The 25,367-nt window shown below is 38.1% G+C and overlaps 2 protein-coding genes across 5 annotated transcripts; both read left to right on the top strand.

Moving 5' to 3' along the window:
• The first annotated feature begins 349 nt into the window (after positions 1–349).
• cfap65 (cilia and flagella associated protein 65) lies at positions 350–19,053 on the top strand. Of its 3 annotated transcripts, none has more exons than XM_022680235.2 (33): positions 351–520; positions 2,096–2,181; positions 2,641–2,819; positions 2,976–3,078; positions 3,273–3,439; positions 3,569–3,768; positions 4,021–4,145; positions 4,271–4,493; positions 4,693–4,961; positions 5,751–5,948; positions 6,087–6,476; positions 7,140–7,274; positions 7,374–7,613; positions 7,709–7,930; positions 8,029–8,175; positions 8,417–8,582; positions 8,672–8,800; positions 8,947–9,160; positions 9,259–9,387; positions 9,564–9,740; positions 9,953–10,019; positions 10,149–10,259; positions 10,525–10,716; positions 10,944–11,093; positions 11,495–11,635; positions 13,787–13,903; positions 14,078–14,215; positions 14,318–14,368; positions 16,515–16,732; positions 17,418–17,543; positions 17,635–17,949; positions 18,356–18,490; positions 18,852–19,053. In XM_022680235.2, exons 2-33 carry the CDS (start codon positions 2,107–2,109, stop codon positions 18,916–18,918), a joined length of 5,316 nt encoding a protein of 1,771 aa, XP_022535956.2. In that variant the 5' UTR covers positions 351–520; positions 2,096–2,106; the 3' UTR covers positions 18,919–19,053. The 3 variants fall into 3 exon arrangements, with proteins under 3 accessions (XP_022535957.2, XP_022535956.2, XP_022535955.2); XM_022680234.2 differs by having other exon boundaries at positions 2,091–2,181; XM_022680236.2 differs by lacking the exon at positions 14,318–14,368 and having other exon boundaries at positions 350–520; positions 2,091–2,181.
• A 95-nt stretch (positions 19,054–19,148) lies between these two features.
• LOC111194895 (melanoregulin) lies at positions 19,149–23,428 on the top strand. Of its 2 annotated transcripts, none has more exons than XM_022680238.2 (5): positions 19,149–19,626; positions 19,930–20,104; positions 21,260–21,350; positions 21,780–21,943; positions 22,382–23,428. In XM_022680238.2, the coding sequence occupies exons 1-5, from the start codon at positions 19,562–19,564 to the stop codon at positions 22,481–22,483; spliced, it is 597 nt and encodes a 198-aa protein (XP_022535959.1). In that variant the 5' UTR covers positions 19,149–19,561; the 3' UTR covers positions 22,484–23,428. The 2 variants fall into 2 exon arrangements, with proteins under 2 accessions (XP_022535959.1, XP_022535958.1); XM_022680237.2 differs by having other exon boundaries at positions 19,915–20,104.
• Positions 23,429–25,367: the final 1,939 nt, after the last annotated feature.

Genomic DNA, 25,367 nt, shown 5'->3' with positions numbered 1-25,367 from the left:
CTGATGGACAAATAATTAAGTTAATGAAGGGGGGAGTAAAATAATCAGCTCCTTATGCTGATGTCACAGGGCCATTTAATTTGTGGAAAAATGCTTCTGGGAGCAGGAGAGGAGCTTTATTGGGTGGAGGGCTGTAAGAGAGAGAGCAGCACTTTAATATGAGAGCAGGAGAAGCTGCAGTCCATCTTGTCTGGGCGTAAAAAGCATGTATTTATAAGCATTTTAAACACAGTTCACTGGAGGACGCAGTACCGTGCCAGAGCAGGAGACACTGACACATTTCCAAACTACTTTTGGGCGCGTGTGGGAAATAGACTTCGCTCGCTGTGTTTGAGCGGTATTGTCCCTCGTCGCTTTCCGTCGTTGCTATGGGGAGACCACAACTCTGCTCTCAGACAACCAAACACAAACTCAGCTATGGGCTAATGCAGTCCAACTGCGGGAGTAACGTTACCGAGTTATTTAACTATACAATAATAATACTAACAGTTTGCTTTACATGGTAATGAGGTAAAACCAGGTAAGGCGCTCTTGTCTTTCTCATTTATGCCTTATAATCCTCACTATATAGCTAAACGAACAGGTTAACTACACTAAACAACTACTAAATTATCCTAATTCAACTGTAGCTCTAATTTTACCTAACCTAACTCTGTCAGGTGCTGTCACTGTAACGTCACGTATTTTTTAATTTTCCAAGACTAATAAACAGCCTTAATAACACTAACTAACGTTACCTAGTTAGGCTAGCTAACCTAACTAACTCTAAAAGAGCCATTCCACCGAATGGGTGCCATTTGATTGCTGTAACGCTTCCAAATTAAACTTATTGTTTTCTTTTTTTCAATCAGAATCTAATATCACGTGTATTTAACTATTCAGAACAGGTACTGGTCAAACTCAATCAGCTTTACTTAATTTTTTAAGGTTTATAATTCGAAGTTTTTCTTAGTCATGTTACAGCAATAAAAAAAATCACTATAAATGCATGAACATTGTATTTTTCGACAAGATGAAAAAAATATTTTTATCTTTTTAAGAAAAAACAAACCTGAAATTAATCAAATTTATTTTCATGCAATTTTTTTAAACAAATTGATGAATAATGAACCAAACATAATTGGAAAAAAGCGGTTTACATTAACTAATATTCACATAAATAAATCAATGAACCAGGAGACTCTAGTCACTTCTGTTCTGGAACTCACTCCTGTTACTGGCATTCACTCTTGTTACTGGAACTCATTCCAGTTACTTTTTATGTTCAGATCAAATAAACAGAAAAACAAATGAGAATGGGAACTTAATTTTGGTCTTCCCATAGTCTTCAGGAGAACCAGCTGATGTAACTTCATTTTGTAGATGTGGGGTAATGTTTTATGGTAACAGGACTGAGTGAAACTCAGGGACACAAATAAAATGTGTATTTTAACTTTAATATCATGGATTTATTATAAAAAATAGCTTTAAAGCACATATGGGATTTGCAGTCACACAACAATGTAAAAGAAATTATATCTCTAAAAGTATTTTAATAATTATATTTGATTGTAAAGTTTGTACTTACAGGGTGGTGACATTCAACAAACGTTATTTTTTCATAAGTATTTATTTTTTAATTACATAATTGCATTACATTGCCTTTGCAATTATATATGAATAATAAATACATACATTATATAAAGTCAGATATGTTAAAAAAAATTATACACTTACTAGACACTTTTTACTTCTCCTGTGTAATAAACATGCTAAACTCACTGAAATAATAGTCACTTGTGCAATGCAGCCCTCCTAGCATTTACTTTTACTTGCTGTATAGTCGTGGATCCCAAAGATTTATTATATTTTATTGAATATTTAACTAGAACAATCATTGTGGGTTTAATTCACCTTTATTTTACAATAAAACATTCACCTCTGTTGCAGTGTCCTCTATTAAGCCACTTAGATAAATTAAGTAAACACTGCAAGAAAGCACTGACAACTCTACACAGCTACACTGATTTTGTTATAATAATGAAAATAATATCAATTATATGTATATTAGGATTCTGAAGTCTAGCAGTGAGTTTGCTGTTTTTGCCCAGCACAGGGTAAATCACGATGTTTGCAGATGTTCCAGTGAACCCTCTGAGCAAAGGGATTCAATGGGGAACCAGAGAAGGCATGCATAGAAAGGTAAAATGTTTATGTTGTAGAGTAACAAGATGAGTCGATGTATTGCTCTATTGGCAAGTGTTCTCTTAACATCTATATCTGAGTTTATAAGACCACTTGCACATCTTTGTTTGAGATATCCTGCCCCCTGGTGGCAATAAAAGGCACAGTAATCAAGTATAGCACAGTAGCGGATTCTGATTTCAGAGGACATCTGCAAATTTCGGTCTTTTCTCTTGTAACACCCCTGATTAAGGACATGAAAAGCTTGTTAATTAAAAATCAGGTAGAAGGTTAAGTGTTCCTTACAAATAAAAGATCATGGTTACACATATATTGTTGCTAGCATGTCTAATTGTTTCATCTTTTGAGGCCAGAATAAGCCATATCATAAAATGACCAGTTGGAATTTTGTTAACGATGCTGTTTCAATTTTTGTAACTTTATTATAACGTCATATTGTTGTTTTGTAAATTGAAGGTTTCAAGTCTGCAGCGAACAGAGGAGCGTCAGAAAAAGGGAGCTTTGAAGCACAGCTGTTACCTGGGAGTGGAGACCCGGGCTGAGCTGGTCTGGGAGTGCTGGGAGCTAGGAAGAGAATATACCAAATCACTTGTTCTTAAAAATATACATGGGAAACTGCTGAAGCTCAACTTCAGGTTAGTCTGGACTTCTGTGAGATAATGGGCTGCCAAGGAAAGAAATATGTTTGTATATCATAATCATATATAGAACCAAGCATTTCATCAGTGAAATAAATATCTACTAGGCATATTGTATTCTGTAATTTATTTATTTTTTATCTATTTTTTCAGACCACCATTGTCTAATATTTTCACTACTCTGTTCCCTCACACCATCAAACTGAGTCCTGGAACTTCTTTTTCTCTACCAATCACATTCCGCCCTCTTCAGAAGGTATACTACTTCCATACTCATCCTCATTTCCTTGTTTCAAAGTTGTTTCATCACAATCATGCATATTATATTAATGTGTTAATATGGTTTCATATAATATATTGTCATATTGCATTGTAGGGGCATACCAACTTCTGTAACATGTTAATATGCACAGTTACGTGCTGAAATTTGTTTGTGCTTTTCATCTGCAGTGTGAATATGTGGACAGTATAGAGTTTGAGTGTAAAGAGGGGACATTCCAGGTATCACTGAGTGCAGTGATGCTGCAGCATGCCCTGGAGCTGCCTGACTCAGTGCAGCTGCCTCCCTGCGCCGTTCAACACAGCTCAAAAACCAGCTTCCTCATCCGCAATGTCAGGTATGGAGGCCTCAATAAGACTTTAATTCTGAAAGAAATCCTTAGAAGCCACCTTAGCAGAGAAATTACAGCCAGCTGTAAGTAACAGAGAGTATTTTTTAACACTGTTTACCTGTTGTTTTGTTCTAGTAAGTGGCGAACAGGTTTTCAGTGGGTGGTGGAGCAACCCTTTGAGCTCTCACCAGTAAGTGGGTCTCTGGAGCCAGGAGGGGCGCAGAAAGTCACTGTTACGTTCAAACCACAGAAAGCATTGGTGTACCAGACAGAAGCAACATGCACATTCGGTGATGACAATGAAAGTAACTGCACCATATTAATAAGAGGACTGTGTAAGTTCAACTTGCAATTTGAACCTGATATCTTTTTTTACATTGTGCTCAAAGTTCATGATAAATAGACCAATAGAAAATGATCTGTGATCTTTTCACATTTACGTATTTAATTATAATTATATAAGTAATTAATAATTTGTTTTAAAGTTATAAGACCATAGAAGACTGTAATACATACAGTCCCTTTCTATTAATTCTGGTCATTAAAAGGCATTGTGTGTAATTCTATGCCTTCTATGTTTTCTTTAGCCAAGTATCCTTATCTGCAGATCATCTCCCCTGGCCAGGAGGAAGACTGTGGGGTGCTTGAGTTTGGGAGAATAGCAATTGGGAGCTCTCTGGAAAAACACATTGAGATCTGCAACCCTTCTCCAGTGAGTAACTGTGTGACCAGTGGCATATTGTCCCTACATAAGACTAAAATGCGTAATCTAACACAATGTTTATTTCCTGTCTTGTAATCTTTATTCCTGGTTTTTGTCTCGTTTGGTCAACGCAGGTAGGTTCAGACTTCACTCTGACTCGTGTGCAGAAAGCTGCTCTGATGGAGTCTGTGTTCCAGTGTGATGTGCAAAAGGGGCACGTGGCGCCTCATTCAGTGCTGGCAGTGCCTGTTTGCTTCACTCCTCTCACTGTTGATACAACCAGTGTGGAATACTTCAGTCTCACCTGTCCTGGTGCCCTCAGCAAAGACTTGCTTAAAGTCACTGGTTCATGCATAGGTGAGATACATGAAGAGAACACTTAGATCACTCAAAGGCATACATTGTTATTATTAACAGTTTGTGATATGTATCAGTACTGTGTTTGCCGAAATCCTTCAGTCATTCTGGTTTGTTCACTTATTGTCAGACATAACATACATAAACAGCGTTCTAGGTATGTGTGACTGACTTGGGTCTACTTTCCTAATGTCTGCAGGTCCTGTGGTTTCTTTAAGTTCTTCAGTGGGGGATTTTGGCTGTGTGGAAGAGGGAGGAGAAGCCACACGAGTTATTCATGTCATAAACTCCTCAACAGTACTGGCCCATTACCAGTTTGACATGGATCCTAGAGGTTATGGTGTCTTTACTGTTGACCAAATTAGTGGCACTATAGCAGCCAATAGCAGTCTGACATTGCATCTGAGGTTCCGGCCCCATCACTCAATAGCCTATCACAGGAGAACAGCCTGCCTCATACTGCACAGGGTAAGTTACAGCAGCATTGTTGCAAATCAAATTGGAAAACGAAAAAATAAATATGTATTATAGGCCTAATTATAACTCTATATATTTTAATGCCCCAAAAAACGTATCTCCAAAATGTTAAATTTACTGGGAGAGGGAAAAATCTTAAAATAAAATTAGGGTGGAAATTAATGTCAACAAGTGAAAAAACAGAAACTGAGAATATTTTTGTGTGACAGTAACAATGTATTGTATATACTCTCACATGACATAAGTAATGGAATAGAAATAAGTTCATCCTATAAACTTTGATGTTCCATGGAAATAAAGAATGCTGGACTGACCAATGGGATATATGTGTATGGGCATGCTGCTTTGAATGTGGATGCAATTTCTGCCAGAGTTGGTGTCTGTTCACATGAACATATCTGCCAGACACTGCCAGTCATGATCATTACCACCCACTGTTCTGTCCTTATTGGGTCGTAATGCCTTCTGTGACTATTCCACTGTGGACTCTGTGGATCTAGGGACATTAAATATCTTTAACATTTCAGAAACTAAATTTCCCATCTATTTGGCACCTATTATCAGGCGTAACGCAGAGTCTGATAATTTATGTTTTCTTCTCATAAGCATGCTGACATCTTATACTGGTGTGGGCATTGTCACTCCATCACTCCAGGGAAAACAATAATTTTACATACTGCTATCCAGTGGCTTTTGGCATGTCAGTGTATGATCACATGACCTTATAATTTAATTGCTATTTTTTTTCTTGACAGTATGTTTCACTTTTTTTTTTGGAAGGAACCTCTTTTTTTGGACTTGATTGGCACTTGTCACTCAGAACAGCTGAAACCAGCCATCTTATGCCCCAGACACCTGCGTGTATACAGACTGAACCTGCTCCGTGGCCTCACCTGCTACCCTCCAGATATACTCAGTGCAATGCTGGATGAACACAAGTTGCAATTGGATGAAAAAGGGGGATTAGTACTTCAAGAGGTGTGTGTGTATGAGTGCTCCCATGTGTGCAGTTATTTGTTCATATGTTCATATGGATTTCCTGACATATCTAAGTTTAGCAAAACACCTAATAACATAAACTGTGCAATAGTTTGAATGGTATTTTCTGCTTCTTAGGACATTTCAGAGGACACTGCTTTGTCCAGGCTTCTCTTCTCCCAACCAAGTGCAGTGGAAGAATATTTCCACAGCAACATTACAGACAATGCACTAGCAAGACCTAATGAGAGTGGAACCTCTCTTAGTTTCCCTCTGCCACATGTCACAGTGCAGCCTTCTGAACTGACATTTTATGCTGGGCCAGCATCTCAATCAGTCTCCATCACCAACCATACAAAGGGCAAACTTACACTGCTGTGGACCCCTGCTTCTGACTCCCCTTTCTCCATCGGTCCTCTCTCCTGTGACCTGAGCCCGTTGAAATCCACAGATTTCCGTGTAACATATACACCCAGACAACACAATATCTTCCATGCAGCACAGCTTGAGTGTTTTGCTGTCTACAAGGTAAAGTATTGGAGTGGATTTAGTTTCTTTAGTATATTTTAGAAATGCTTCTATATGTAGATTTAGTATATTTACATTGATTACTTTTCAGTGTAGCTTTTTATCAGCCAGTTTCCCTAACAGATGTTAGGGTTTGGCATGGACTGTGTTTTCTTTCCAGAGGAAACCCTCCATTTAGGAGGTGCTAACAGCAGGGGCATAGCAGCAAATTCTGGGCCCTGTACACTCTCAATGTCGGAAACGGGCGGAGAATGAAAACCAGAAATTCCAGAACATTAATATCATTAATCTCTAAATAGATTTCCATGCTGTCCATGTATTTTGGACATATACACTATATTGCCAAAAGTATTCGCACACATACAAATCATAAAGATTGTGAAAGATTGGATTGCTCTCAGGAGCTCAGTGAATTTCATTGTGATTCCAAGATTCCACCTGTGCAAGTCCAGTTATGACATTTGATGTGGGCTTCAGATTAGCTCAAGAACAGTACGTAGAAGGCTTCATAAAATGAGTTTCCATTCCATCCAAGCCTAACATCACAAAACGCAAGGCAGGCGCGAGCAGATAATTTTGGCAGTATAGTGCATGTGCTATTGTGGAATGTGATAACTGTGATGTTTGTTAGTTCATTCTGTCTCAATCCCATGTAAATGACAGGTTCTTCAGGACCACAGGCAAACAGATGAGCGCACTTTGTGCCCGTCCTGGTGCCTCACGGTCAGGGTCAGCGGCCACTCTTTTCAGCCTGGAAATCAGCACTTCATCCCACGCTTTTCATTGCAGCCCCAAGTGGTGAGTCAAGGAAACAAGCAATCTTTTTTATCACTTTGATTACTTCAAAGATTTTCATTTTTAATATATATATATTTCCTTGTCATTCATGTTCTCCAGATGTTTCCAGCTTTAAATCAAGTCTCCTACAAGACTGTCCTTCTGCAAAATACAGGAGACCTTCCCATAATTTTCAGATTGGACCCAGAGGAGTGTCCTGCCGTGCACGTGCTGCCCTCTAGTGGATTTGTACCACCTTGTAGCCACCAGATCTTTACTTTCAGATCCATTCCTGCTGAAGATCGTCCTACTAGTTTACCACTAACACTGAATCTCAACGCCAGCCCAAAACATACACAGGTATATTCAGAAGAGCAACTTGTCTGATGTTTTTTTTATTTTCTGATTTAATGGTAACATTACACACACTGTAGTTGTTCTCATTTTGTGTATAGAAGCTGAATGTGGTGAGTGTGGTGGAGCCGCTGTGTGTGGAGGTTGATGATGGGACCCTGTACTTCAGGCCTACAGCTGTGGGCTCTTGCTCCAAGACCAGTCTGAGGGTCAAGAACCTAAGTAGAGTACCAGTACACTTCCACTGGAGGCTGCATTCCTCAGATCAGACAATTATCTCTGTACAACCAGACTTTGGTATACTGCAGTCTAATGAGTTTCAGGTCAGTGAATATGTAGGGATACTTTTATATTTTGATTATTGTTCTTGCATGTTTATTATTTTTCAGTTAAATCAAACAGAACTTTTGTTGTTGTGTAGGTTCAGACATGGTCCTTTACTCCACTGGAGGAGAAGATGCACAGTATGAAGGCTATGCTTACTTTCTGGCCTGTCCAGACCCCAGACTGCAAGAGGTCCAAGTTGCCTCTAAAAATTGTTGGCTTGGCTGCCAAAGGTTCAATAGAGGTGCATATTAACTTTTAAAACTAGGAGAAGCAGTTTTTATTAATGTTTTGTTAAACCTTTTTTAATGCATACTGAAGAGTTAATTATCAGTCATCAATTATATTATAATCAATATTATACAATTAGAATTGCCACCAATTCTTTTAGTGCTGCTTATCACCATTTGCATACATTTCCATGTACAATTATTGTGTGTACATAATATGTACATATCTCTAATCTATATTGGTTGTGATTCCAGGCAGATCGATCAGTTCTAGATCTGGGTGAGGTGTTAGTTGGAGGGTGTAAGTCGTTTGAGATTCCTCTCATGAACAACGGTTCCTGTGCCATCAGCTTTTCTCTCACTGCACTTCAAAGCATCACTTCTCCTCGCTTCTCTAACGAAGCCCTTGAAGATCATGTTGGTAGGAGATCACAGTTGACAACTGTCACTACAGCAGCTAGAAATGACAATGTGAAATATTGAGTCTCTTTATGACCCTTTTTTTTGCAGTTCTGGAGATGGACAACGTGAAGGGCACCATCCCAGCTCTCTGCCGGCTGATGATAAGCGCCACTGTAAGACCTGTTCGCAGGGCCCAATACTGCTGGACCATCTACTATCAAATCCACAATGTCTCTGGTAGAGTATATACCAGAAATTTTATTTAGAATGTAATGTTTTTTCAAGATGTTTCACAACACTGCTCATCAACATTAGTATTAGAGATCTAGTATCTAGTATTATTAGTTCCTAGAACAATGTTAAAAATAATGTATTATTCCCAGGTTTGGTGGTGGGAGAGCCTTGTTCGCTGTGCCAGGTCCAGGCAGAGGGTGTGTACTCCACCCTGGAGGTGACAGATGTCCGTAGCAGTGGAAGTGTGGAGGGGCTGAGTAAGCTACAGCTTTGGCAGCTCTTCTCTCTGGACTCCCTTAATACCTACCTGCGCAGTGACCCCAGCCCTTCAGAGCTCACATATAGAGTGCCCACTCGGCATAGGTAATATAATGTATGAACTACCTAAAACTACATTTTTGGAATTGTGTTTCATTGAATAATAGAAACACAACATTTTTGGTGTATTATTTTTTTTACAGCCTGAGCCGCTGTCCACCCATATTCACTTCCACTATGTTGGATTTTAACTTCAGTGCTGCCCCACTGGGTGCAGACCCCTCTAATTTCCTGCTCATGTTTGAGAACACTGGGAGCATCCCCGTAGAGTGGTGAGTTCTACCATTCACCCCCTGCCTGTCTGCTTATCTGTCTTTATGAATGTATTTATTTAATTGTTAATTTAAGCAATCTTTTATAATGTTAAAAACAGGCAAATCATGTAAATATATTTGTGACATAAATACTTTGACCCTAGCATTGTAACTCTTTCCTGTTCACCTCTCAGGTCACTGCTGTTCCCTGAGGACCAGCAGATTGAGCTGGAGTACTGGGCTGAGAGCGGAGAATTCACCTCTACTGAGCTTCATCAAATGAAGGTGCAGGACAACAGACTGTTCTCCAGTTCCCCACGTGCTGGAAAACTGCAGCCGGGCCAGCAGAGAGCAGTGCAGTTCACTTACAGGTTAGACAAACAACACCAAACACCTTAATGCTAATAATTTTCTTATTAATTGTAAGGGGAAAAACAAATACTGCCATTTTCTTTTTTACCAGATTTTATGGAAGTGCTGTAAATTGTAATATAACGAAGTGGGTATCTATGTACAGGGTTTAAAGGGTAAACTACATTTACACATCAGTGTCTTGTAAATGACATGCTGTCTTCTGCGTCAGGCATGACTTTGTTGGAACATATCGTCTTCCTGTACTTCTGAAACTCTCATATGGCAGGGAGATTTTGGTAAGATAAGTAGAATTCCTTAATTGAATGTTGGATATTGTTTGAATATCTTCAGTTCACTGTAATTTGAACTTGAAATTTGGACAAATTAGTGGAAAAATCTCTGGTCTTATTTTTTTTCCTCTTCAGCTAAATTTTGTGGGTGTGACAGTGGAGAGAGATAGATGCTACCTCCATTTCCCCTCCACTAGACACGTATTTACTCCAGTGGTTATCGGAGGATTCGACCCACCTATACAGGTCTGATCAATCTCTCTCATGCAGTTTATTAAGGAATGCACTTCTCTTTTCACCCCTAATTCATAGAACGAAATTCCCACACATGCTTTAAGAGACATGTTTTAAGAGACTAAAGGGTTGACCCATTTTACTATATAAACATGCATAAAAAATAAAAATATATATTTTTGGGTCATACCTACAGAATTATTGTTGTATAAGTTATTTCAGTTGTGGTGGTTAATGCCAGCTGCTCTGTGTTGTGTGTGTGTGTGTGTGTGAGTAGGTGTATGAGCTGTATAATGGAGGAGCTCTCCCATTGAGCTACCATGTGAATACATCTCCTCTGGAGCAGCTGCAGGAGGAAAACTTCAGCCACCCTGCCCTGCAGTGCTTGAATCCAGATGGTGATGTGCAGCCTGGCTGCACAGCCACACTAGAGTGGATCTTCTCTCCTCTGGAGGCCAAAACATACAGTGTTAGTGTCTTTTTACAAGTTATTTTTTGTATAATTTGCCCAATCCATTTATTCATCCATCCAATGTATTTGATTAGTAGTAAAATATTTCATAAGAAGAACTGCAGTGCTGTTTGTCAGTCCTGTGTAAAATTGTAAAATAACAGTGTTTCTGACCAATGCCATAAGTACAACATGCTGCATGCTGTAGATTATCTAGTATTTTAATTGCCTTTCATTTTTTTCAGGTGGACCTTCCAATATATGTGCTAGAGGGAGAGAGTATACTTGTGACCTTTGAAGGCTGTGGCTTTGATAGAAGAGACTCTGTGCCTTTTGAGCTCCATGATAGTCACCCTGCCGTGCCCTGCACTCAGAAAGTTGCCCTACCTGGACAGGTAAAGGAGAACTTAAGGGCAAATCTCTAGTAAAAATATTTACAAATAATTTAATTTAAGCCACAATTTAATGCATATTCTAATGCTCTAACAAATTGTGCTCAGGTGTGTCTAGGCGTGTCTATTGATTTATTATTGTAACTGTTAAAACGAATAAATAATAATAATAGTCATTCATTATTTTATACAGTCTGTAATATTTGTTGTATATTTGGATTTTCTTTGTATATAATTTATGCTTATGGTGCTAAATCATTGCTGTAAGTTTATGTGAGTTTAATGAAGACATATTGTCCAACACATGTTGTAAAATATCTTGTTTCTTCACTTTATTAGAAAAGGAGGATAACTGATCTTTCATCTAAAGAAAGCGTGATCTAAATTTGTCTATTTGTGTGTAGGTGGTGTTCCTGTCAGAAGAGAGAGTGTCATTTGGTGATATTCCAGTCTGCTGCCAGTGTTCACATATCCTGTTTTTGACTAATGTCTCAAATGACACAATGCTGTTCTTGTGGAAAGTAAAGGAGCAGGATGGCAAGCAGGTGTGTTACTCCATTTATCAGTTGTTTTTTTCAGTCAAATAGACAAATACTGTAGAAAAGTAAAGAGCCCTTACCCAATATGTTCTGTCCAGTTTTATGTTCCAGAAACAGTCATAATTTATATTTACATGACCTTTTTCAGATTTACTTTGTATTTTACTTTAAATTTAAAAAAATGAAGAATGGATATAAGATGAATCAGCTCAAGTTCCCGCGACATCAGACAAACAGTGACTTTAAAACAGGCAGTATTTGCAGCTTAGTTTTTACTTATGGGCTGCATGAACTGTGGGAGCGAACAATATACCTACAATATTAACAAAAAAATAATTTATTCCAATGTGAGGGTGAGGAAAACAGAAAAAAATATATTTCATTATAGATGACCTAAAGGTCTGATTTAATGGAGGATTAATTTAATTTTTAATTTTTTTTTTTGCAGTGTGCCAATGAGTATGTGTGTGAGTATGTTTTTGTATGTACGTATACAGTGCCCTCCATAATTATTGGCACCCCTGGTTAAGATGTGTTCTTTAGCTTCTCATAAATTGAGTTTTGTTCAAAATAATATAGGACCACGATGGAAAAAAAGAGTAAAATACAACCTTTAACTCAAGTGAATTTATTCAGTAGGAAAAAAATCCCACATTAAGAAATAATTATTTAACATCAAATCATGTGTGCCACAATTATTAGCACCCCTGATGTTAATACTTTGTACAACCCCCTTTTGCCAACAAAACAGCACCTAATCTTCTCCTGTAATGTTTCACAAGATGGGAGAATACAGAAAGAGGGATCTTTGACCATTCCTCTTTACACATTCTCTCTAAATCATCCAACGACCTGGGTCCTCTCCTCTGCACTCTCCTCTTCAGCTCACCCCACAGGTTTTCAATGGGGTTGAGGTCTGGGGACTGAGATGGCCATGGGAGGAGCTTGATTCTGTGTGTGGTGAACCATTTCTGTGTAGATTTGGCCACATGTTTAGGGTCATTATCTTGCTGAAAGACCCAGTGACGACCCATCTTCAGCTTTCGGGCAGAAGCCACCAGATTTTGTTTTAAAATGTCCTGGTATTTTAGAGCATTCATGATGCCATGCACCCTAACAAGGTTCCCAGGGCCTTTAGAAGAGAAACAGGCCCACAGCATCACTGATCCCAGCCGTATTTCACAGTGGGCATGAGGTGCTTTTCTGCATACTCAGCTCTTGTGTTACACCAGACCCACTTAGAGCATTTGTTGCCAAAAAGCTCTATCTTTGTTTCATCTGACCAAAGCACACGGTCCCAGTTGAAGTCCCAGTACCGCTTAGCAAACTCCAAACGTTTGCGTTTATGATTGTGAGTGAGAAATGGTTTCTTCCGTGCATGCCTCCCAAACAGCTTGTTGGCATGTAGATAGCGCCTGATGGTTGTTTTGGAGACTTTGTGACCCCAAGAAGCTACCATTTGTTGCAATTCTGTAACAGTGAGCTTTGGAGAACTTTTTATTTCTCTTATCATCCTCCTCACTGTGCGTGGTGGCAAAATAAACTTGCGTCCTCGTCCAGGCTTGTTTACCACTGTTCCAGTTGTTTTAAACTTCTTAATAATTCCTCTGACAGTAGATATGGACAGGTGTAGGCGAGTAGCGATTTTCTTGTAGCCATTGCCTGACTTGTGAAGGTCAACACACATCTGCCTCACTTGAATGGTATGTTCCTTTGTCTTTCCCATGTTGAAGATAAATGGCCTCTGTGTCACGTCATATTTATACCCCAGGGAAACAGGAAGTTGTGAATTACTAATTAAATGTTCCTACATACTCTGATCAACTTCGTAAACTACTGTAGAAGTGACAGAAATACTTTTATTAAATTTATTTCCTAAGAATTGTTAGGGGTGCCAATAATTGTGGAACAGGTGATTTTATGAAGAATAATTATTTCTTAGTCAGGGATTTTATTTCCCCCTTAAAATTTACTTGAGTTAAAGGTTGGACTTTACTTTTTTTTCCCATCGTGGTAATATATTATTTTGAACAAAACTCAATTTATGAGAAGCTAAAGAACACATATTAACCAGGGGTGCCAATAATTATGGAGGGCACTGTATGTACGTAAATCATTTGCTGCATGCATTATATGTATGGATATTTGTCTGTGTAGTCAGTACAGATTCATCCACTTAGTGGATCACTAGCTGCTGGGAAGAGCACTCTCTGCATCCTTACCCTGAACACCTCAGGCAACCCCACCTTCTACCAACAGGACCTCATCTGTGAAGTGGGTATCACACCCACATAAAAACAATAACACACACAATTGCACATACAGTATATTCTCATGCTTGCATAATCGTAAATATATCAAATGTTGCTTCCCACTTGTACACACCAATTTTTTTTAATCAGAGAGAGTGATGCTAGTAAAATCATTGTTTATACATGTGTTTGCCAGATTACACCAGAGGAGGCTCTAACTCAGTACCAGACAGACCTGCTACAATGGGAGGAGGAGAAAGAGAGAAAAAAACATGAATTTATTATTACAGAAAAGGACCTGGAACAGAGAAACACACAGAAGAAACACTCTCAGGTCTGGGTTTAATGTTTATACAAATATAATCAGTGTATAATATATTCTCTTCCATTCTATCAATATTATTGGAAATAATAAAATGGATATTTATTTACACAGGTATGCCCAACAGCTGAAGAGAAAATGTCCTATGAAACACGAAAATACAAGGTAATGGCTAGTCATTACTTTAAATCTGTAAAACAGGGATCACACATTTTCTGTAAAATCTGAAAATTCTTGCAAATTGAGAAATGTGCTGCAAATATCATGAAAATGTTAATGAGATCCTGGAAAAGCTGTTGAGCCACTGAGAGTACATAGTTGAGCTACTGCATGTTTATTGAAATCTGTAACTTTTGCCTGTTATTTGCTGCATCAGTCAAATATAAAGAGTGCCATTTGCCCCCAATTTGGTAACAGACGTACACATATTTCTAAATGTTCTAGAAATTGATAAAAAATGTATTAAACTGTTTTAAACTGAGGAGCTTTTAATGCTGCAGTATTTGTGAATTGGTATTTCTTGCTTCGGGGCTCCTTCTACAGCCAGGAAGTGGAATTTGCGCTTTGAGACACCCCTTAAAAAGGACAAAACAATTAGTAAAAGGGAAATAAAAACCATTGGACTGAGGTGGTAGACTAACGTTACAGGATTTTACACACAAATGGTTCTTAAAAGTGTTGTCTTGCTCACTTCATCAAAAATACATAATGCAACTGGGACAGAGTAGTTATAACAGGTCAGTGCTAGTTGCTTTAATAAGCTTATTAAAGCTGATGTCCGCAAATTTTGGGATTTGGGGAAATGAGCAACAAACAGTTAGCTAAATATGGTGAAGTGCAGTTTGAAGGCATTCTTTGATGAGCAATCGTGAGAATAATAAACATTTGCCTTAACTAAGCATGTGTAAAGTGTAAATAGACGGTCAGTTAGACTGTAGCTATTTAGATTGTTTGCAATTATTCATATTGTATATATTAGTATCTATAATATAATTTATTTATTTATAGCATTGTAAGAGCAATAAATAGTAAGTAGAGGGCAAATGATAATGTTCTGTATTGCATGTTTAGAATTATAGGACGCTCTATAGCCACTAGGGGGCGAGTTAGACTTATTGTGTATGTGAGAGGGAGAGAGAGTGTCCGTCTAGTGGTTCTGCTAATATTCAACATCCAGTCTCCTCTGTTGTGTTATCGTACTGGACTCGCTACCATATCGCCACCCAAACGGACTCACAGCCCAAGTGTTGGGTAAGAACTCTGACTACACAAATCACGTGTTACAGAATTATCTAGCAAGCTAACTACGGTTGCTATACTGTTACAGGCAATAAAATCCACAGCGTTTTAGAAGTTAATAGTAAAAGCCAAATGACTGAGTCTTTCAGGTTACGGAGCTCTCGCCACCTTTCAAACGCCCGTTCAATATTAATCCCGGTTTTAGGGCGGACTCTTCTTTGTTTTTATATTATGAGTGAATGAGCTACTGAGGTCTAAGTTTCCCCTACTGAATTCTCCATTTCTCCACCAGCTGCTCGCGTTCAGTAACTGTTCGTTCACACTGCGGCGATGCGGCATCGCTGCCAATCGCTTTCTCCACCACTCAAGCAAGTTTATTAAAATCCATTCTTTTATCGCCCGGTGAACCCTGCTAAAATATCCAGCTCAGGACCAGCTGATCCTCTGTCTCTGTAATCAAACAGAGAGGTAATGTAGAGCACAGTAAAGTCTGAAAAAAACTTCTCCTCGTTTTCTCTCTCTGTAGTTCAGCCTGTGTTTGGCGTGGTCCGAGGGGCTGATTGACTACCGCCTAGTTGAAAGTATCTCAACGTTTTGCCGCTGTGGGAGACGAAGTGATAAACGCTTCGAGTCGCTGCAGTGTGAACTTACCGTAAAACTGATCCTCTTTCAGAGACTTTACATGTGATGTAAGCAGGTAAAGACGTGTGACGTGACCAGAAGAACTCACGCGAAAAGCGACCCGAGACCCCAGTTTTTAGAATGAATATATTAGACTTAGCTGGGAGGGTTGTCCCAGCACACTGACACCATTAAACACAATGTTTTGTCCCCTCTCCACTCAGAAATGCTTCTGCTTTCAGTTCAGAAAGAATACTACAGACTGCCGCTTTAAATAGTGTATGTTGTTAAATAGGGAAGTCCTGGAAAATGTTATCAAAACATATATTTTTTAAAAGAGTAGAAAACCTAAAAAGAAGAGCCATTGTTTGCATTGCTTGTCCAATTTCCCTATACGATTTGTGCAGTATTGATAATAAAATATATTTATCCATGTTTGTGTTTCTTTTAGACATTGCCACCAATCCGCAGTAGTAGCAGTGATGCAGTACTTGAAATGCTCCATGCAAGACGCAGTCGAGTGGAGAGTAAAGTCCAACAGCAGGTGAAAAGACAGCCAGAGCCTCCTCGTCCTGCGCTTCTCCATCTGGGAGTCACTGCACGCTCACATTCCCTGCTGGAGTTCCAGTCACACTTCTCCTCACAAATGAACAAATATCATATATACAGGTGTGTGAATTTAAAATCTGTATATGTTTTAGAACTTTAAACAATTGATTTTTGAGTTTAAAATACAAAATATTAGAAATGTTATACATTATTATGGTGTCCAAACAGGGGTGTCCAAACTTTTTTTGTTGGGGGCCAGAAGGAGAAATATATTTGAAGTCACGGGCCACACTCCGTAATAAAACAAATAATAAAATATATCACTTTAACTAATACTTTTTTCCTGATTATTTCATTTACACACCATTTTACTTGACTTACTATCTTTATCTTTGACAGGGTTGTGTAAACTAAGATTTTTCAAACTGATGTTTAATTTTACGATGTCTAATTACGGCAACTTTTAGACTCTTTGGCCCGTTTTTCTGTGCTTGAAATGTGCACTCTCTCTGCTTTTATTCTCTTTGGCCCGTTTTTTTTTTGCGCTAGAAATACGCACTCTCTCCGCTTTTAATCTCTTTTGCCCCGTTTTTCTGCGCTAGAAATGCGCACCCTCTCCGAATCTTTGGCCCGTATCTGACACCTAGCGTTCAAACTTTGAATCTCACATTATAAAAACCTGCTTAACAGCGAACTTTCATTCTATTTCTAAAATACCTCAAATGGCCCGCGGGCCGTAGTTTGGACACCCCTGGTTTAAGACATGCATGTTTAAAGCTAAATGAGTATCTGAATGTGTCTCTAGGACTATGCACCCAAAAGTTTCCCAGTCTGGATCAAATGAGAGTCAGCTTACCCGCACACACATGCCGCCTCTTACCCATGGCCCAGAGAGAGACATCCTTACACACATTCTCACATCCATAATCAGGTACAGACCACATTTCTCCACATAAATCTCATTATTAACCAGAGTAAATGATTACCAGTGGGCAAAAACTATGTCTCCTCCACTCGTACAGGAGTCTTCTGGATGACCCTCAATTTCAGCAAGTTCTGCAGAGTACTTCAGATGAACCTGTGCCCTACTTTTCCCAGCTTCGTCCTGCTTCAGCTTTGCCATCCCCTACTCTTTCCCATTCTACCACTGAGACTCAATGTCTAGAGAAAAACAGGTTCGCCTCCCCTGACCTTGAACCAGCTCCACAGCACAAAGGTAGTTCTTATGCTGTTACCCACACACAAGCTCAATGTGAAGGTGAACGGGAGGTGAAGCCTGAACCTCATCAGGAGCAGCAACAAAAGGACATGATGAAGGTGCAGGAATCCATCCGCAGGTGAGCTGCTTTAAATAGATTTTAAACAATTGGAGTATTGTGGTGCAACAGTCCTGTTTTAGGTGGAGCTATCACAAAAAAATAAGAAATACTGCATTCAAAACACCTGGGAAGTCTCATCTTAAGCTCAGTTCACACTCATTTAATAAGCCAAATGTAATGTTACATGTTTTTGATAATGTTTAAAAAGGCAATTATTGTTTAATATACAAACTAACCATGGATATTAACGGCTTAAATAATTCTCATACATTTTATTTAAACAAAAAAACTCAACCATGCATCTATATTATTCTTCAACTGCCATTTCAGTGCACTCTTGGTTTTATTGTTCTTTAAAACAAAGCTCTGCAACATTATAAATCTTTATGAACTTTTCTGTATTTCTCTGTTCTTCTCTCTGCAGAAGCCCAGAATTTGGTGATCTGATGGAGGAGATTCTCCTTAATACTCTGCAAAATCTGATGACGGAGGCTTTTCTGGGGGAGCTGGTTCTTACAGCCCGCCCTCGCATTATTGCTTTGCCACCCAGCTCAGCAAGGTTATACACTCCCTCATACCCACTGCATGTCCCTTTTTCTTAGCATCTAACTGTTTTCTAAATAGTGGTTGCCAATCCTATATTATTAAAAGAAATACATCATCTGACTTAATATACTTGAGATAAGCCTACATTATCATACTTAAGCCTAAAGCCCAGTCCTGTATGTATTATATCTGACATGCAAATATTCTAGGCTTCATTGTTCTAAGCAAATCATCAGTTAGATAATTTAAATATGCTTCTTTTTTAGGCTTAATGACTGCATTTTGCAAGTGACTGACATTTAAAAGTGATTATTTTTTTAAAAGTGACATTTAAAAGTAACAACCTGATTTAAATGTCTTTTCTGCCTGTATAGGAAAAACAGCCCTGGCTCCAGGAGACAGTCTAGAGGCTCTGTGAAGTCCAAGAGGTGCAAGGAATGATAAAAACTTCTGTGGACAACTGGTACCTCTTACCTATGAGCACTGATCTGCTCCACACAAACAACTTTTATTCACACTTGAACATTACTACATTTTCTATGCACCAGGTTCTTAATAAATACAAGACAAAACTAATGGCTACATTGTATTGGGTTTTATGAATTGGTGTAACAATGGGATGTAAATAATAAAGATGCTATTCTCCGTATTACAGGTCAGTAGAGCAAAAAGGAGAAATATACATAATGTTTCTTTATTTAGGGAACCTGGTATAATACCTGTGGTTGACTGTAAAAGCTATATATAATTCCATTTAAAATCAGAGTGGAGGTGGCTTATTGGTTAGAGCGCTAAAAGAGCTTGATAGCAGTGATACTATAAAATAAAATAGTACAGATGAGTGCTAATTGTGCATAGCCATGTTGTTTTTTTATGTGCGAGCCCTGCCTGCTGTTGGCTGTAGTGAGTATTTAAAGAGGACAGTCACATGGGAAGGGGCAGGAATGATTAAGTTAAGGAGGGAGCTGCTGAAACATATCAGTCTGAGAGAGTGTAGAAGCTGGTCTGTTTTGAGAAGGTAAATGATGCTATCAATAATGCGTTGAATAGCCGTAATCTCCTGATAACCTCAGTGGAGCACTAAATGGGTGCAGTTTATACTTTGTGCTGTCACACTGACGAAAAAGAAGAGAAGAATGCTATATTATGGTAAGTGCCAGAAATTACACTGTTTTAAAAGTAAAATAGAGCTTTGTACTGGTGTAAAAAAAAATTATGAAGACTTGTATGTATGAATACTGTTGTATAATTATCTGAGCACTATGTTTATTTACCTGTTTATTAATTCACACATTTTAACTAATGTACAGTGATACAGTAATATACAGTGTTATTGTACTGCTGACCTAATAACGGTACACCGTTTGTCAATGATTAGGTATTTAAAGTTATCATAGAGGTTCAAAAACCTTCATTTTATTGTTTGTCTTCAATAAGTCGCCGGTCCTCTAGTAAGGTCACAGTGTCAAGTGAGAGTGAGGTCCAGCTGGAGGGTGTTTCCAGACAAGAAAAGGAAAGGAATTTATGGAGAAGTCCTCATACCTCAAGCTCTTTAACTGATGGAGAATCAGACCAGGAGCTCCAGGCTTTCATCATGATGAGAAATCAGGTGGATAAAGACACTGAGGTCTGTAAAATATGTAAATATCTATTTATTTATGTATGTATTTATTTGTTCAGATATTTTTTATTTATTGAATGGTTGTTGAATGGACCTGGCCATTAAAAAAACTTTTAACACATTTCTGAACAAAACCCAAATTTAAGAGCTGGTTGGTTTTGTATATAATTTAAAGCAAGGGCCACAAGAATAGATACTTGTCCAACAGTCAGCCTACGATATACAGCACAGGACATTATTCTCCTCCTCCTCCGCTCATCCTAATGCAATCATTCAATCAACATTGCTACCCTAAGTGAACTTAGAACCAGCTCAGATAAGGGAATCTTTCATTCCTTGAATGTTATTAGGCTTGTGCTCCGACTGACGTGGGGGTGGACATTTAATTGCACTGCTGTAAATAGTTTACATTTTGCCAGGACCATACTTCTACAGTAGGACATTGTTTTTATAAAGGTAGGCCCTTAGATAATGTATGGAATTAGCCCCAGTGTATTTTGGTTGTCAAGTTTTCTATGGTATGGACATTTTAGGCAGTAATGATATACATTTTGTTAGTAGTTTAATAATATACAAAGGTTGATAGGCTTAATGTGACGTATAAATACTTGTACTGCAGCTAATTTAAATCAGGATTATGCAAGAATTGTTTTTTTTTACCTTATTAGCTACCTCTACAGTTGGGAAATGTAATTTACTGCATTAAAGAAAAATCATGCTTTATGGTACAATTTTACATGCTGGGAAGCCAGGAACCAATTTGAAATTGATGTGTTTTTCACAAATATGACTTGGGTTATACAGTCATATTCCGCAGTTTTCATTAGAGGTCTTTTGCAGCTCCACCAAAGTTGCATAGTGCAGGAGTGAGCCTGTAGCTGAGAATGTTACATAGTGTTATTTTTAAATCTTTCTGTCTTGCTCAGTTTATTATTTATGTATCAGTCATTTTGTCCTTATTGTTTACTTGCGAGCTGCTGTTGTCTATTTTTCTCATATTATGACTGTCTGGTCTGATGTCCCATCTGTCAGCAAATCAAATCACATGCTTCATTATTCACTTATTCACTTTTTATATCCAAACCTGGTTAACTCAGTAGGACTTCGCTCAAAGGTTCTCAATATGTTCCCATTATCTGTTTGTGTGTGTGTATGATTTAGGAGTGGGAGAAGTTAAACTATGATATCCACACACTGAAGTGTGCTCGCCGAGAGGTGTGTGCTCGCTGGAAAAAGATCCTGCTTCTGTTAGGTGAGCCTCTGCTCAGTTCTTTTTTAACATTTCATAGTTTTTTCTCTGCATTTTATCTCCTTGTGGTCTCTGCTCTGTTTAGTAGTTTAGCACCACTTACAGATCGCATCAAATATGTAAACCACACATTATATCTACATGATTATAGTATAGCTTTATTTGAATCATAACAATGTTGTAGGAGAACCCATTTTGCCACATTATAAGCTGTCAAACAATCACCACATCCAGTTTAAATTCTTAAGAGTACTATTGACCTTTTCAATGCTCTTGTTGGTGAATGTTGAGTGGCAAATCCTTGCACTAGATAGAAAGTCTTCCTTTTTATTTTATTTTTTATTTTGGCTTGGTTGCCAAAATTGAATAGAACAGTGTATGTTTATAGAACAGTGGTGTATATTACGGAAAGCTTTAATTAATTTTTCTTAGGCTACCAGATGGAGGTGGACTCACTGCTGGCTGTGAATAAGCAGAGTATTCTGAGGGATGGAGATGACATGGAGAGAGCCAAGGAGCTGCTGTACACAGTGTGTGAGCAGTCAAGCCTGTTCCCCCACGGAGTGGAACCCAATGACAGATACCTCTTCATTATGGTAACTCATAAACTATAGGTCCAAATGTTTGTAGACAGTACACCCTTTCTATTGAACGCATTTAGCCTTTTTTTTTTTAAGTGAACCCAGTGGTGACATAGATGTGAAGATGCACAATCATCTTGCAGTATTGACAATAGACTAGAAATCTCTAGAACAGATGAACATGAACCTAAAAAAGAGCTATGTCTAATGCCAGGTGTGGGCTAGAGGGGTATAGAGCCCCATCCGATATTGAGTTGTGAAGTTCTGGAACTTGTGTTCTCTGGAATGATGGTGCTCCATCCAGTACTTTTAGAATTAATTGGGGAGTTATGGGATGAGGCAACCAAATCTTTAAAACAATGACTGCAAAGACAGGGAACTGATTTGTTTTGGAAAAAAGGATATTTCTTGGTGATGTGTCATTTTTAAATTTATATATTTTTTATTTACTAGGATCGACTGATATCTCTGGACAGCGCGGAGGACTTTGTCAGACTGGCCAAGGAAAAATATCCGAGAAGGGATGATTTTTTTGAAAGAAACTGTGAGACTTAATTATATAAAGTGTGTGTGTGTGTGTGTGTGGGGAGAGACTGTATGAAATAAGGAACCTCTAAGCTTTAAATATGTTTGATAATGTAATCAAACTTTCCTTTTTATAGCAATATTAAATATGATAGATATTAAACAAATTAAAACAAATGAAACAATATTCATTAAGGTATGTGAATGAAGTTTTAAACTATGGCTACATTTTAAGACAACATTTCAGTTCTGCTGACTTTTTTATAGTTATTGTTTAGTTACTTTTGTCTGTGTTAATCCCTGTTCAGTGATTTTCCTTACATTTTTTTACTTCAGTATTTTAGACATTTTATGACAGTAGGAATGTTCTATAAAAAAGCTAAAAATATTTTCTTGAATGTAATTAATGCATTTTTACTAGTCATTAGCTATTAGCAACACGCATTTGTCTACAATGTTTCATAAATAAATAGTTCAACATTAACATTTTTCAATTAAAAATTACAATTTACATACATTTTTAACAAACATTTTATTATTTTTTTTTAATTAGTGCAGTGTTTTGTGCTGTACATGTGTTAAGTAATCAAATGATAATTCAAATGTAATAAGTAAATAAATTGTATTTTTCAGCACAGAGTTTACCTACATTAAAGCTGAAACTTTGTGATGCACAGGTCCCAAGTCCTGGTCCTGTAGTAGACCCAGTCCTGCACATATTTGTGTTTTTCCCTAATTCAGCTAATTAAGGCTTTCCTGGGCTGAAGTTTTGCAGAGCTGGAGAGCACCAAAAAGCCCAGTGCTATCTTTTTTCGTGTAATTTGTAAATGTCACCACAAGGTGTCAGTATTATCTACTTTTTAGTGCTCTAGTCTAGCGGTTCTCTTATGCTAGGGTCCTGATAAGCACCACCAGTTGTTTGAAGATGTTCAATATCTTTTTATAAAAAAGTATTAAACTCTGTTTCATAACTCAGTCCTTTTGATGAAAGGAAGGGTGTGATGTGCTTTCGTTTAACAGTTTCCCATCAGAGGTCCATGTGGTCATGATTCCAGTTATGTGTAGTGACCTACATTTTGATGTCTCTAAGGCCTGCTCTGAGGGGCTAGAAACAGATGTGTAGAAGGAGAAAGAGAGGGAGAAATAGGGGGAGGGGATAGACTTGCTTGCAGGGCCTCAGAGTTTCGGTCCTTTTGCCTTGTGGAAAGGAAAAGGCTGCACATTGTTCTCATTATGGTGTATGCCTATGTGTGTGTGTGTGTGTGTGTTAGAGAGACTTTACTGTCACATCTTTCCAGAAAAAGTTGGAAACGTATGTCTATGACAGAAGGAGGGTTAGCAAGTGTTTGAGGGTGACGTAATCTCTCTGTCTCTGAGTGAAATGCTGGTCGTCCTCCTTCACCTCTTCTCTGCAGCAGTGAGGAAACCTGGCTCTGTCAATTGCTGTGCTATTGTATTTCATGATTACTGCACACCATTATAGTCCAGCTGAACTAGGTCAAAAGCTGGCTGCTGGAGATTGGGCCCCTCTCTCTCCATTCACCCCTTACTACCTCTCACTCCTTCTGACTCTTTCTTTATCTCTCATTTTTTTAATGCTCAAATTATTAATTATCTTTACTGTGTTGTTTTAGACCAGGGTTAGGCCATTCTGGTGCTGTAGTTTTGTGAATTTCCTGCTATAGCACACCTGATTGACTTTGGCTTTTACTTATTTAATTAACAGGAACAATACACATTAATCAACCTCATTATTTCATAATGTAAATGTGCCATATTTAGCTATAATTGCTATTTTATCTGCAGTCCTTGGGCAGGTTGCTGTAAAAAGAACAGTCCAGACAACACAGTTACAACACACAATTTAAATAATTAAGAAAGCACACACAAATTTTATAACATATAATGCGGTTGCCATATTTGACAGACTATGAGGTGCACTTAAAATCCTTTAATTTTCCCAAAAATCGTCAGGATGGGCCTTATAATCCAGTGTGCCTTATGTTTGGATGTAAGTAGCAGTAAAGCCAATCCACTGAAATACAAAGTACAGCATTATGAGGGAGTTTCAGAGAAAAGGCATTAGCATTAGCCACTAACCGCAGAGCTAGCTCTTTCACCTGTCAGAGGTGAGTATATTGGACTGTAGTCTGCACGTTTACCATGTTAAAACAAGCTATGTGGGGGAAAAGCGCTAGTTGATATTGACCCAATTTACCGGAGCACTTAGGATTCCTCAGTCTAGCACTATCAGTTGGCATGTATTACCACTAACCGTGGCTGGCTAAGCGCTTGCTAACCGTGACTAGCACTCACCTTAAAAAAAAAAAATTGTGGAATTCTAGGCTTACTGTAAATAAATGAAAGCTCTTTACTCACCAAAATAAACAGTTTTCAGGAGAAAAATCTGTGTAGATTAACATTCAGTACACGTTTGACTTTGAAAGAAAAGGGTTTTTTGAGAATTACAGTTTTGTTTACTTAGGCGCCCCCCAGGTGCAAGACCTGCTAAAATAGAAGGTAAACCAGTATGCCACTTTTCTTACTAGTGTTGCTAAATGTGCCTTATAATTCGGTGCACCTTATGTAAAAAATAGATTCAATAAATGTGCGCCTTATAGTAAAAAATATATGATATATGTTAGGCTGACAAATCTGTGTGTTTAATAACGATGTCCTTAGTTTGGAGAATGAATCAATACTAAAAACATTTTTTGTTAGTGTTATTGTGCATTACAAGAGGTGAATACTTCTTGTAATGGACTTTGTTTACCTATTTGTAAATTTACACACAAATCCTTCTAGCATTGGAGGTTCCAAACCATATAAAAAGCCACACTAAGGTTAAGAATCTTAACAGTTTTCAGGCTTAAAATACCAAAATGTTAAAAGGTGACAATTTGCTTCTTATCTC

This window comes from Astyanax mexicanus, chromosome 11, assembly GCF_023375975.1.
Source record: "Astyanax mexicanus isolate ESR-SI-001 chromosome 11, AstMex3_surface, whole genome shotgun sequence".
Taxonomy (NCBI): domain Eukaryota; kingdom Metazoa; phylum Chordata; class Actinopteri; order Characiformes; family Acestrorhamphidae; genus Astyanax; species Astyanax mexicanus.
The sequence above is the reverse complement of the archived record's forward strand: the minus strand, read 5'-3'. Positions and strand labels throughout refer to the sequence as shown.